Here is a 13,315-nt window from a genome sequence, read left to right on the forward strand (position 1 = left end):
CGGCACATCGCCTATTTTCCCTACACTGGCCGATGTGCCATCCTTCTCCAGCCATTCTGTACACCACGCCCTCATGTCATCTTGTGGAACTGAGGCTGGTTAAAGCAGAGAAGATGATTGGCGTGGCTGGCCCCTGGTTCAGCAGGGGCAGCACAGACTGCTATGGAACGGCGACGATTTACGTACCGAACGAGGGCGTTTAATAACAGCTCAGCGTCTTCTTCCACGCCGGAGTCCTTCCCACGGCAAAGGGATCCCACACCGGTGCCGCCGCTCCAGCCACAGCCCACAGGTTATGGTTTCCACAGCGCTGGAGTAGACACGACTGTGAGGCTAGGCTAGCGAGTGAGGCAATACATTAGCAACGCAATGGTTAGCAAATTTGGGGGCTATAAACAGGACAAGGCACCGAAACTTTCACCCGATCAGTCACATATATAAACCCCAACTGGTCACTTGTGATTGATAAATTTTTTTGATAAAGACCTGTGATTGATCATGGTATGATAGTTGCTATCCTACAAGGATGCAGCTTGCACAAGAAGCGTGTTCGGATTTACTAAGGAACTTCTCAGCGTCGCGACTTTGCAAGGAGTGACTGGCTTACAATGTGGAGCAACAAGAACTGCCAAGTGCTAAGCAATGAAGGGATAGACTGACGTTAATCAACAGAAACAAAGACTAAACAAGAAAATCTGTAGGGGTTTATCTGGGCAAAATTTGTCAGAAAACAGAGTCTAACAGGCTCGAAACTCTATCTGATCAGTGATTGCGCACGCTGCAGACGCTGGCTTTCCTTCAACTTCTCCTTTGGCGACAGTTTGTCGCCAATTAGTGTAACCTTCCAGCAATCAGCTTGGAGGACGAAAACTGACCCAGCTTTCGGCACAACTGCAGGTTTCAAAGTGAGCTTCTTAGAAAGCAATCCCATTAGGTCTACAGTAATTAACACAAGAATTCATGACTACAAACAACATAGTATAACGGCAAGAATCAGCCTATGGGGAGAACAGTTCTATTGAGCGAGTAAGATACAATGTTTTGAGCAAGAAGCTGAACAACCCTGTCCGCTTGTACTTCTGCCATGAAAATTTCAAGTGTGGACCTCACCAGAAAAACAAGTATGCGTTTCATTGCAGTCTCTTACAGCACGGATCATATGGATGGAGAGTTACAGTAAAATTATTTAGCACGATCAATGGGAAAAGGAAGTATCATATTAGCAGTAGAAAGGAAAATCCAACACAAGATTGTAACAGCCCTATATTCCCGAACCAAAAAATAAGATTGTAAAAGACATGCTCTCAAGCAAACTATACATCACTTCATCCAAGCCTGTCCAAAGTATTGCATTACGAAGTGGGATAGTAGGTACCTCGGAAGCGGTTGTCCTCTGATATAATTCCAAAAGTCTCTGCAGTGTCACGAATCATGATGCCACTTACACCTTCATATGAGACTGCTTTGCATTGTGCCACTGCGAATGACCAAAAAAAACACAAAAATAAATGACAGGATCAATACAAGCAGTCTAATAACCCAATATGCAACTATGCCAAGTATATGAATCACCTATTATAAGCGCCCCATGAAGATCTGCTGAAAGGAGGTTTTCCGACAATTGCTTTTTCCTATAAAGGAAACAGGGAACATCAATACCTCATACATTGTACTGAAAAGGCATACTAAAGGGGTTAGCCCAAATCTGGGAAAGGTTAAACTGATTACATTTCTTGAATTTATTTGTCCAAATTTCCAAATTTGTTAATCTTTCAGAAGTCTATTTAGTATAATTCTATACAATGACAGCTTAATTAAGCTATTATTTGATGCAATCAGATGAATACCTACAATCTAGTCCCTGCAGTCAATAAGTTTCCGTACAAATATCATTTTTGGGTGGGCTCAGGCTTACTAACAGCATAAAGCCTTACTGTACGGTGATCATTAGTCAAAACAAACTGATAATCAAAGAGTAGTACAAATATACAAATACCCCAATTCAAAATATCAGTAGTAGGATCCTTCAAAAGTAGACACCAATTACAAAAGATCTAAGAGACAAATAACAGCAAAAAATCTAAAGACCAAATGCCTTTTCTTTTGCAAATTGCAGTCTTTACCTCGTAATTCAACAGTTATTGTGCACATTACCAGAGCTTACAAATGTTTGCATATTATGCTAGATTATGCACCAACAAGTTGGGCTTCTTACTAGGGCCTTAATTCTTACTGACACAACCCACTTGTGGGTGCCACCGTACCACATAAGCATGAGGTGACTTAACAAATATGGGTCCACCTTTAGGAGTGACCAGGTTTACTTGTTTTCTGATAAGACATAGAAACTAGCACACTGATCTAAAGACATGTAACTAACATTGACCGGGGTTAGTTTAAAAAAAAACATTCACCGGGATTAGTTTAAAAAAACATTCACCAGGGTTAATAACGTCTCAAACATGTTATTTATGACTAGTCTAGCCTACTTTGCCATCGTGTGCGTATTTATGAGCCAATCAGTTCACATGTGTAGACAAAGGGACATGATCCTGAGTCCACATGTTTGGCCACGTAGGTAAGGAGCATTATTTTTAACATAATCTGCTACTATGCACAAAGATTTGCTACAAGTGTTGAATTAAATGGTACAAACAAAGTAATACTCCCTCCGTCCCAAAATAAGCGTCTTAACTCTAGTACAACTTTGTACTAAAGTAGTACTAAAGTCAAGGCACTTATTTTGGGACGGAGGTACATCACAAGCCTTTTATCTTTCCTAGCAAAAGAAAACAGTGTGGAGATGGAAATGAGGCCTGAAAGCAACAGAAAGAAAAGACAGTGAGGGATACATACGGGATACTTTTTGTAAGCTCTCGCATATACTCTTTCCACATTTCATTCATTGGCTTATAGAGGTCAAATCTGCAAGGAACAAGAATCACATGTACAAACTGCATAAATCCCAAAGATACCACATGTGGGGATTTTAGCAAGGATATAAATATTTCACTCATATCATGAAAAGTGTGATGATAGAAGAAGAGAACTTCTACTAAACCTGAACAAGAATTACCTGCGGAATTTATCATGTAAATCAAATGACCCACATTTCTTATGTTGCTTCAGTGACATGTGTCTTTTTGATCGCTTTGAGTGAATCAACAAAGATCGTGATTGTGCATCCACTAATATAGGACCCCTTTGAACATAGTTATCCAAAAGAATCCCTCTATCCAGCTTTAACTTTTTGGATCCCTTGGCAATTTTCCTGGATTCTCCACCTTTCTGAATTATATCATATACGATACTGTGAACTATGTCTGTGCTATCGAGATCCTACACCAAAGTTCATCCAAAAATATTAAAGGTTATTTCAACCCATATAAAGTTAAATTTGAGACCCATAACACATAACATTGGCACTTACCGTATGGTCATCTTGGGACAAATTTTCATGAAGGGCAAAGGAAAGCTCAGAGTATATAGGGTTGATTTCTCCACCTAAAAGGTAAAAAAAAAAACTCTATCAGTTAATTTTGGAACAAAGTCACACGCATACACAGACGTGGGTTTACCTAAGGAAGCAGAAGTTTTTTGTTGATGACTGGAGTTTCCTTGAGCTGAGAAGCAGCAGCAGCAGCAGTATAAGAAAAACTCAGGACGCATATAAAATGCACCAATGGAACGGAGAATGGTGAACAAAAACAAAAACCTCTAAATGTAGGCAGCTGGCCAGAAGTTCGAGAAGGAGTGGATTGGGGAGTTTTTCCTTTCCTCCGTGCATCAAACTTGGGCTTGGGGGTACTCTCTTTGTTCTTCAGGCACTTGGGCTGTTCATCTTTCAGCTTCTTAGCTTTAGCTGCCGCATACCGTTGTTGAATAGCTTCTAAGGTCCGTTTCTTCTGATCAGAAATAGTCGACATTGATCGTACGCCTGATCTGAAATTAAAGCAAGATAAAAGCAGTCGCGGGGAACCTGGAGCAAATCGTTTGCCACCTTCAAAAAAATAAAAATAAAATCAGCATCACACGACCAATACAAAATAGACCGAAAGAGCATTATAAATAGCATAATCAAGTCTCACAACATTGTAGTTCACTGAATACGTTTGAATTTCGCAAATATTACAACACTATTGGCTGGCGGGAGGAAATAATATTACAAGAATAAAGGATAACATGAGTAGAAAATTACAACAATTCAAAACAACGCAAATCAAGTAAACAACTAGCCATTACTGCAAGTTCGCAACTACCAACTAGTAGCTCTGAAGACTGAACAGTGAAGTAGTATTGAAAGTCTGAAACAGTATTTTGTGCAATCACACTACCTCGTGCCTGTGTTTTGATTTTCGTTTTGTGTTTTTTTTCGCCCCTGACCAAGATGGCCGAATTTCGGCCATTTCAAATATTTCGGTAATATCTCGGACGAAATTGCAGAAACAAAATTTGAATTTTTGGATAAAATTTGTCCAGAATTCAGCCAAATTTCGGCCGAAATTTGAGCAAAATCTGAATCAAATAGGGCATAATTATAGCAGCACAACAGTCCTTAATCTAAAGCAGCACAAGAAAATCAGAGCCGCGTGGCCAAATTGCTGAAGAAGCAAAACTGCATACATACTTCAAGTAGGAAGATATAAAAGCATCCAGAATTAAGATTTAATCAAGCGGCCGCCCACCATGCTGCTGCCGCCTGTGATTTGATTTTCGGCCGAAAAAAACTAATTCCGGCCGAATTTCGGCCATCTCGCCATGGCCCGGTACATGGCCCTTTCAGCCGAAATTTTTGGCCCAATTTGAATTTTGTGGCCCGGCCCAGCTCCTAGAGCGTTTCTGTTTGGCTTCGACTGAGACAAAACCACGAGCCCACACGCCCTAGAATCTCCCTTTCCTCTAGATCCTCCTGTGTGTGGCGCCGCCGCTGCGCACAGGGCACATCTCACACGATGGCGGCTTCTTTGGCCAAGGCGCTCACTATCCTCCTGCCCTCCTCCACGTCTCCTCGCCTCCACCCCATCCACTACATGTGTGTTGCTTCTCCAAGATTGAGGCATGGTGCTCGACGGCTGCGGCAAAGGAGCTGGTGGAGCGCGAGCTGACCAGTTCAACGGAGGCAGGAGCATGGAGCAGCGGCAGCAGCATGGTGGGCGGCCGCTTGATTAAATCTTAATTCTGGATGCTTTTATATCTTCCTACTTGAAGTATGTATGCAGTTTTGCTTCTTCAGCAATTTGGCCACGCGGCTCTGATTTTCTTGTGCTGCTTTAGATTAAGGACTGTTGTGCTGCTATAATTATGCCCTATTTGATTCAGATTTTGCTCAAATTTCGGCCGAAATTCGGCTGAATTCTGGACAAATTTTATCCAAAAATTCAAATTTTGTTTCTGCAATTTCGTCCGAGATATTACCGAAATATTTGAAATGGCTGAAATTCGGCCATCTTGGTCAGGGGCGAAAAAAAACACAAAACGAAAATCAAAACACAGGCTGCCGCTGCTCCATGCTCCTGCCTCCGTTGAACTGGTCAGCTCGCGCTCCACCAGCTCCTTTGCCGCAGCCGTCGAGCACCATGCCTCAATCTTGGAGAAGCAACGCACATGTAGTGAATGGGGTGGAGGCGAGGAGACGTGGAGGAGGGCAGGAGGATAGTGAGCGCCTTGGCCAAAGAAGCCGCCATCGTGTGAGATGTGCCCTGTGCGCAGCGGCGGCGCCACACACAGGAGGATCTAGAGGAAAGGGAGATTCTAGGGTTAGGGCGTGTGGGCTCGTGGTTTTGTCTCAGTCGAAGCCAACGTTTACGAGTCGAAGAGTCGTTCCAAGGTTGAGACTCATAGACTAGTCTAGATTAGTCTAGACTAGTGCGAGACTAGTCGACATGGTACTGTAGCACTGAACTTACAGTACATAACTAATAATACCTAGTAGTAGTATGTAGTATTACACTATATAAGTATACAAGTACAGTATACAATTGAAACAAGCAAAGTGGAGTCACTGAGGCAGAGCAGCACCAGCAACTAGCAGCAAGCACAGCAGCACCAGCAGTCTATCTGCGAGCAGAGCAGCACCAACAGCAAGCAGAGCAGCACCAGCAGTCCAGCAGCGGAGCAGAGCAACAGCAGCGGCAAGCCAAGAAGAAAGAGGAGGAGAAAGGAGGGGCAAGGCAGAGCAGCACCAGCAGTCCAGCAGCGAGGCAGAGCAGCACTGAGGCTCACCTGCCTGAAGAGGAGAAGAGCACGAGGGGCCGGCGGCGCGAGGAGGGGCGCGAGACGAAGGAGCAGGAGGGGCGCGAGACGAAGGCGATGGTGGAGCTTCAGATCCGCGACGTGGGGCCGGCGACGGTGGAGCTTCAGATCCACGGCGGCGGGCGTCCAGCGGCCGGCGGCGCGAGGAGGGCTCGACGGGCGCGTCCAGCAGCCGGCGGCGCGTCCAGGTGAGGAGGGGAAAGAAAGGATTAGGGGCGTGTTCGGTAGTTCACCACAGCTGCAAAATCCTGAACTCCGTCGCCCAGATCCAGTAGCCAGCTTCCCACCTAAACTCCAGGAGTGAGCAATTTGTTCGGTGCTGCAGCTTCTCGTTCCGAGCGATTGACTAGGTAAAAAGGCCAGAAAGTGCCTGCTTGGGGATGGGTGGTCGGGGACGGAGGAGACAGTCCGCGACGGCGGCGAACGACCGGCGGTGGAGAGCGCGGCTGCCAGCGCGGAAGGTGCAGACTGACGGTGGAGAGCGCGGCCGCCGGCGCTGTCGGTGCAGAGCAGCGGATGAGGGCGAGCAGGGCGGGGATGGGTGGTCGGGGACGAAGGAGACGGTCCGCGACGGCGGCGGAAGACCGGCGGTGGAGAGCGCGGCCGCCAGCGCTGAAGGTGCGGAGCGGTGGCGGAGAGCGCGGGCGCCGGCGCTGTCAGTGCAGAGCGGCGGCTAGGGTTGGGGGAAGGGGAAAAGGAGCCGCGGGTGTGGTGGAGTGGCCTTGAGGGAACGGTTGGTGCAGTCCATCGATCACTTGGCGGTGGCATACGCCCGTAATTGTTGCTGAATCCAGCTTCCCAGTTTCCATGGAGCCAGGTATTTCCAGCTTCACGACTCCGTCGATTTTGCACGTAGCGTCGAGCCAGCTTCTCGATCAAATAACCAGGAGTGGAACCGTTCAGCGCGACTCCAAGGCTGGAGTCGAGGAGTTGAGAAGCCAGAGGGCCATCGAACACGCCCTAGGTCTCCCGCGGGATGAGGCATCGTATTTATACTCCCCCAGTTTTTTGAGTCGTTCGACTCGAACACGTCGACTAGTCTGGACTAGTCGTCGACTAGTCGATGACTGGCTCGACTCGTACAAGTAGTCTACACGAGAAACCGAGTCGACAGCCAGTTTGCGACTCATAGACTAGTCGTTCGACTCGTAATCATGACTCGAAGCAAAACAGAAACGCTCTAGGAGCTGGGCCGGGCCACAAAATTCAAATTGGGCCAAAAATTTCGGCTGAAAGGGCCATGTACCGGGCCATGGCGAGATGGCCGAAATTCGGCCGGAATTAGTTTTTTTCGGCCGAAAATCAAATCACAGCCTCGTGCTCGATACCTCGATGGATCAAGCCGGTTCAGTCTTCAGGTGTCACCGCTCGCCGTATGTAATGGACGATACGGCAAAAGTGCTCGGCGTTCTCACCGGAGGTCGCAAGTTCGAAGTCAGGCACCGGCGCCCCGCGGGCCGCGGCTGAGCTCGGGTGAGGACAGGGGAGCAAGAGCAACGGGAGCGGTCATGTGTTTTGGCTTTCGGTTTGCATTTTTTTCGCTCCTGAGCGAGATGGACGAAATTCGGATATTTCAAAAATTTCGGTAAAATCTCGGACGAAATTACAAAACCAAAGTTTGAATTTTAAATGAAATTTGACAGAAATCTGGTCGAAATTCGGCCAGAATTTTTGAAAATAAGCAGAGCAGACACTGACGAGTACAAATATAAATGTTTACCAAACTAGCTTTGCAGATTAAAAACTCTGCATCAGTCCAACACATCAGAATAAGCTCCAAGAGAAAATGATTGAAACATGTACAGAGATTAGCCGATGGATTTAGCTGCGGCCCAACAACACCCGTGTGTGCTGCAGAGTTGAGGAGGATTCCATGGATTCAGCCGCTGCTGGCAGAGGTCGGCAGCAGGGGCCGGGCCGTCGGGAAGCCGTGGAAGGGGCAGGAGCGGGAGGCTTGATCTGGTAAGCAGGCGGCGACGAGTGGCGGAGCCGCGTCTGGGCTGAGCGGCGCCGCCGCAAACACGGGAGGAGCAGGGAAAACGTGAGTTGTGTAGGGTTAGGGCATTCAGTTCGATGGGTCCAACTTACGCTGACCGTGGGAAGGCTTCCGACGTTGGATTGGGCCAAAAGAAAATTCAAACTGGGCCGAAATATTAGGCCGGCACAGACATTTACCGGGCCCTAGCGAGATGGACGAAATTCGGCCGAAAATTGATTTTTTCGGACGAAAATCAAAACTGTGGCGGTGTCGAGCCGCTGGGGCCCGGGGCAGTCGTGGAGGCGGGAGGCGGGGCAGCCAGTGATGAGGGAGAGGCGCGAGGCGGAGAGCCAGTGGTGGAGACGGCGGCGGAGGGGGGCGGCGGAGGCCACTTCATTCAACGGGGCACAGTGACGGCCTGAACCCTAGGCCGGCCCATTAGGCCTTGTACAATAAGAGGTGGTTAGAGAAATAAATCAGACTTTTCTTAAGCACCGATGCTTATTTGTACAGGAAGGCAGAAAAGTCTGATTTATTTCTCTAAGCACCTCCTCTAAGTACCTTCCATTGTACAAGGCCTTAGTGTGGTTATTCGCTCTGCTCCCCTAAAAAAACCGCTCTGCTCCATTTTTCTTTGGTTTTATTTGTTTTCTCACCAGATTTCCTTGCCTTTTTCCCTTCATTTTACTTGGTTTTCTTTATTTTCTCATTTTTTTTTCAATTTTTCCTTTCTTCACTTTTTTTGTTTTTTTTGTTTCTTTCATGGTTTTCTTTGTTTCTTTTATTTTGTTTCTTTGTCGGTTTTTATCGGCTTCTTTTCTTCAGAATATGCCTAATTTAATTCAGAACACAATGTACATTTTTAGAGCACACGTGAAACATTTTTCTGATAAATGTTGGACATTTTGCAAATACATTATATACATTAAAAAAACACATGTTTTGAACACTTTTTTTGAATCGACGGCAACATTTTCTAAATACACATTGCACAATTATTTAATGGTAATAAAAAATTTCACTATGCAAACTTTTTTACACATAGTATAAATATTTTAAAGGTTAATGGAATTTGTTTGGGAACATGCGATTATTTCTTTAAAGTTCCACGTACATTTTTAATCGAAATAAAAAAATAACCTTCATATTTTTTACATTGTTTATATAATTATTTTCAAATTTTACGAACATTTTTTTGAAATACAAGAATATTTCCGTTAAATTCACGTGCATTTTTTATGGGACAAACATTATTTTTACATGAAGCAAAAAAATTAAATTGTGGAAACAATTTTTTTAAATAGCATAGACGTTTTTTATAATGCAGGAACATTGTTTCATTGTCACCAACATTTTTTTAATTTATCAACATTTATTTTAAACTGCGCTAACAATTTTTTATACTATGTTAACATTTAAGAAATAGTGATTTTAAATTTCATAAGTAAATTTATTTTTAAATATATGCATTTAAAATGTAAAAGTATAAAAAATGTAAAAGAATTTGAGTAACGTCAGCATGACGAGCCCACCGCAGACGCCATGTACGCGAGGCAATCGTGCACCTCGCAGCAAGCGGCACATTGTCGCGCCCCTAACTAGCGATCCATGTTAGGTTATAAGCCTGTATGGGATTTTTTTATTTTGTTATATAATTTAGGAAAAAACACAAAAAAATCTGGGTCAAGCCTATGAAACCCTCTTTCATATAAAAGCCAGCTAAAATCCTTGGAGGCGATTTGTAGCGCGTAGGTGCGGCCGCGCGGGGGAACGCAACCCCCTTTTTCTTTTGGCTTTCGATTTTTAATCTTTCATATATTTTGAACCAAAGTCCAAATTAAGTTTTGTTTTCATATTCGTATTTATATTAATGATGGCTTTCAAATAATATCCATTTTAAATATGTTTTGATGATTTGTTTAAAAAAATTAAGTTTCTTCTGAAACTTCGTATGAGCGTCCAACAAAGTCGTATGTTTCTGAATATGCGACCAACAAAATCGTAAGTTTTCAGTTTCAATTCATAAACTTCGTATGAGCGACGGGAAAAACGCAAAAGTTTTAGAAGCTGCGATCGACAAAAATGTAAATTTCAGAAACTAAAACTTAAAACTTGTTGTGCCCTCATGTGGGATTCAATGACTTTGGGGATCGCGAGATTATAGGGCGGCTGCCATGGATGGATTTGTGCATGCCTCTACGTATTTCTACTAATCTTGAAAGGGTATGGATGAGAAACAATCATGCTATTTTCCTTTTTTTCATAGAAGATCCAAATATATTATAGAAGTTCATCAAAACTACAAATAACATCAAACATAATGCAAAGTCACATCGAGGTCTGTAGACCACCGAATGAACACTACCGTCGCCAGAACAAGCCACCGGGGTGTCGTTCTCGCCACTTCCCTATCGGAGCCGGCTTGACGTTGTTGATCACAATCAGAAAGTCTTCGCGCACGTGCGCCTAAGAACCAATGCCCTGGAGCCGCAGTCATCGTCGTTGAGCCCTTAAATAAATCTGTAGCAACTGGCATAAAATATTGCCTTGCGCATGCACGACAAGAACTCCTAACCTCACCATCCCAAGGGCATAGATAAATCTACGCCAGAGCTCTGCCGCCTACGTACAACTGGACGAAGTCAAGGACATTTTTTAAATCATGAAGAAAATGGAATTCATACTTTCTACAAATTCATGAACATTTTACGAATTTGTACTTGTTACAAATTCGTGAACATTTTCTAAAACTTTTGAACGTTTTTTGAACTACGTGAACATCTATTGAATTGGTGAACAACTTTTTAAATTCATGAACAGTTTTTCGTTTATGATGAGCATTTTTTTAATGCATGAACATTTTTTGAACTGGTGAATTTTGTTTGAAAGTTTGCAACATTTTTTGAATTTACAAACACTTTTTTATTTTTGTGAACAGGTTTTAGAAAATTGTGATCATTTTTTGAATTTACAATAATTTGGTCAAATCAAGAACATTGTTTGAATATGTAAACTTTTTCCAAATCATGAACTTTTTAAATTTAACAAATATTTTTTCAAAATCATGAACATTTTTACAATATCTGAATCTATAATCTATAATATCTAAATAGTTCATCCCCACTATGATATTTCTCTCAACATGCAAGCTATCCACATCAGCAACTATGCCATCTAAGCAAAAACTCATTCCATTTGCAGCCACATCATCACTAACCCTGCAGCTGGAGCCCACACAATTCAATCAAACAAATCATGGGAGTCGGTTTTTCCTTAATACTCAACGATCCTGGTCACTGAAGCGCCACGTCCTTTATTCACTGAACCAATCCGTCGTTTCAACAAGGATTCGGTTTTTAATTGATGCGTTGCAGTCCTGGTCACCGAAGCAACCCATCGTTTCCTATTCATAACGGACGACGCATCCCTGCCCTTCTATAATAACTGGAGGAAGAACCCAGATGCATTGTCTCTCGCATCCCGACGCATCTCATCTTCCCACCTGTTTCTTGTTGAGTCGCGGCCATCGGAACCGAGCTCCGACGTGACCTCAATGCTAAGATGGTCTTGGATGTTGCGCCACTTCACCATGCCTGACGGAACGGTCATGCGTCGCTGACTCTCGCATGGGCTTAACCCGCCCTCGGCTGCCTACCACTTCGCACCGGCGCCACCAAGAATCTTGCCGACGCCTGCCGCCCGCCACCCACCCTACAGCCCTTCATACCTCCTCCTTTTCCTCCGACCTGGAGCACAGCGAGCCGTTCAAGGAGATTTTAGGTGAACGCACAGGAGACTCCAGGTCTCGAGCCAATCACGTCAAATGGTCGCTCAACATAGGCGGTGGTGCCCTCGCCGCTCAGATAGAACATGTCGTCGCCGTCCGAGGAGTAGGCAAGGAACATGTCTTCATAGTCCTTCCTCGGTCGGACGTGTCTCTCTCGCTTAATGACACGGTGATTGACTGTATGGAAGCCCGTCCATTTACTACAACGACCTCACCAGGAACCAGTTGAATATTAAAAAAATCTTGAACGTTTTTTTAATCAGTGAACAGTTTATGATTTCTCGAACATTTTTCGAATCATGATTTTTTTAATTAACAAACATTTAATTATTTCTTCAACATTGTTTTCAAAATTCACAATTATTTAGAATTTCCGTACTTTAAAAAATATTTTGAATAATAAAAGACAAAAAACAAAAAAAAGAATAAAAAACAAGGGGCGTCCGCCATGCGCATGGGCTGGCCCAAAAGGGGGGGGGGTGTGCAATCACCCTGGTTATGGCGCACTGCGCCAAATGGGAGCACCTACCATGGGTGCCGGGGGAGGGGGCAGCTCCGCCCCTGACACTGACACTAGTGTGTACATCCAGTTAACACTAAAACTTGTCTCCTTGGAGGTTGCCAAGTTCTAAGTCACGCACCAGCGCGTCGCGGGCCGTGGCCGAGCGAGGGTGAGGACCAGTCAAGGGCGGGGAGTGGGGACGGGGTAGCAGGAGCAAGCGGAGGTGTGTCGAGGGCCGGGGATAGTCCTGTAGGCGGGAGGCGGGGCTGCAAGCAACAAGGAGAGGCGGGGAGACGAGTGGTGAGGCAGTGGCGAGGGGCAGCATTTGCTTCATTCGATGGGGCACGGCCGCACGAGTGACAGCGGGCTAGAACGAAGGTCGGGTTGTAACAAACCTTGCCAACGGGCCGGCCCGGGCACGACACAGCACGACCCACCCTTAAACGGGTCTAACACGATCCATGGCGCGATCGCTATATCTTGCTTCTAGCAAGAATAACTGTCGTCTAGGCCTAGTGAAGGTTTTTCCTCCTCTACTGCTGTAAGGGCATATTTCTCCCTAAGTAGTTTTGGTGATTGATGACAATGCATTTGCAGACTAATCGTGTGCATTGAGCATTTCGGATATCTCATGGCTAGGCACTGGACGATTCGACGCCCCTCGGAGCATTTCGAAGACGGCGGTTTTTCTACGTTTCTTTTTCGGTGGATTTGAGTCGTAGGAAAGCCGTACTATTAAGAGCGGGTCCGCTTCGGAAAGGTATGGGTGGAATCAACACGTACACAGCCCCATATG

General features: G+C 44.9%; 1 protein-coding gene across 2 annotated transcripts; it reads right to left on the reverse strand.

Annotated features, from left to right (window-relative positions):
• Positions 1–411: 411 nt before the first annotated feature.
• On the reverse strand, positions 412–8,325 carry LOC123182344 (ribonuclease P protein subunit p29). Of its 2 annotated transcripts, none has more exons than XM_044594874.1 (9): positions 8,056–8,325; positions 3,716–4,000; positions 3,579–3,623; positions 3,431–3,504; positions 3,077–3,339; positions 2,857–2,925; positions 1,573–1,631; positions 1,376–1,477; positions 412–891 (listed from the first exon to the last, which is right to left on the reverse strand). In XM_044594874.1, exons 2-9 carry the CDS (start codon positions 3,924–3,926, stop codon positions 755–757), a joined length of 960 nt encoding a protein of 319 aa, XP_044450809.1. In that variant the 5' UTR covers positions 3,927–4,000; positions 8,056–8,325; the 3' UTR covers positions 412–754. The 2 variants fall into 2 exon arrangements, with proteins under 2 accessions (XP_044450809.1, XP_044450810.1); XM_044594875.1 differs by having other exon boundaries at positions 7,973–8,323.
• Positions 8,326–13,315: the final 4,990 nt, after the last annotated feature.

The sequence above is a fragment of the Triticum aestivum genome, chromosome 1D, assembly GCF_018294505.1.
Source record: "Triticum aestivum cultivar Chinese Spring chromosome 1D, IWGSC CS RefSeq v2.1, whole genome shotgun sequence".
Taxonomy (NCBI): Eukaryota; Viridiplantae; Streptophyta; class Magnoliopsida; order Poales; family Poaceae; genus Triticum; species Triticum aestivum.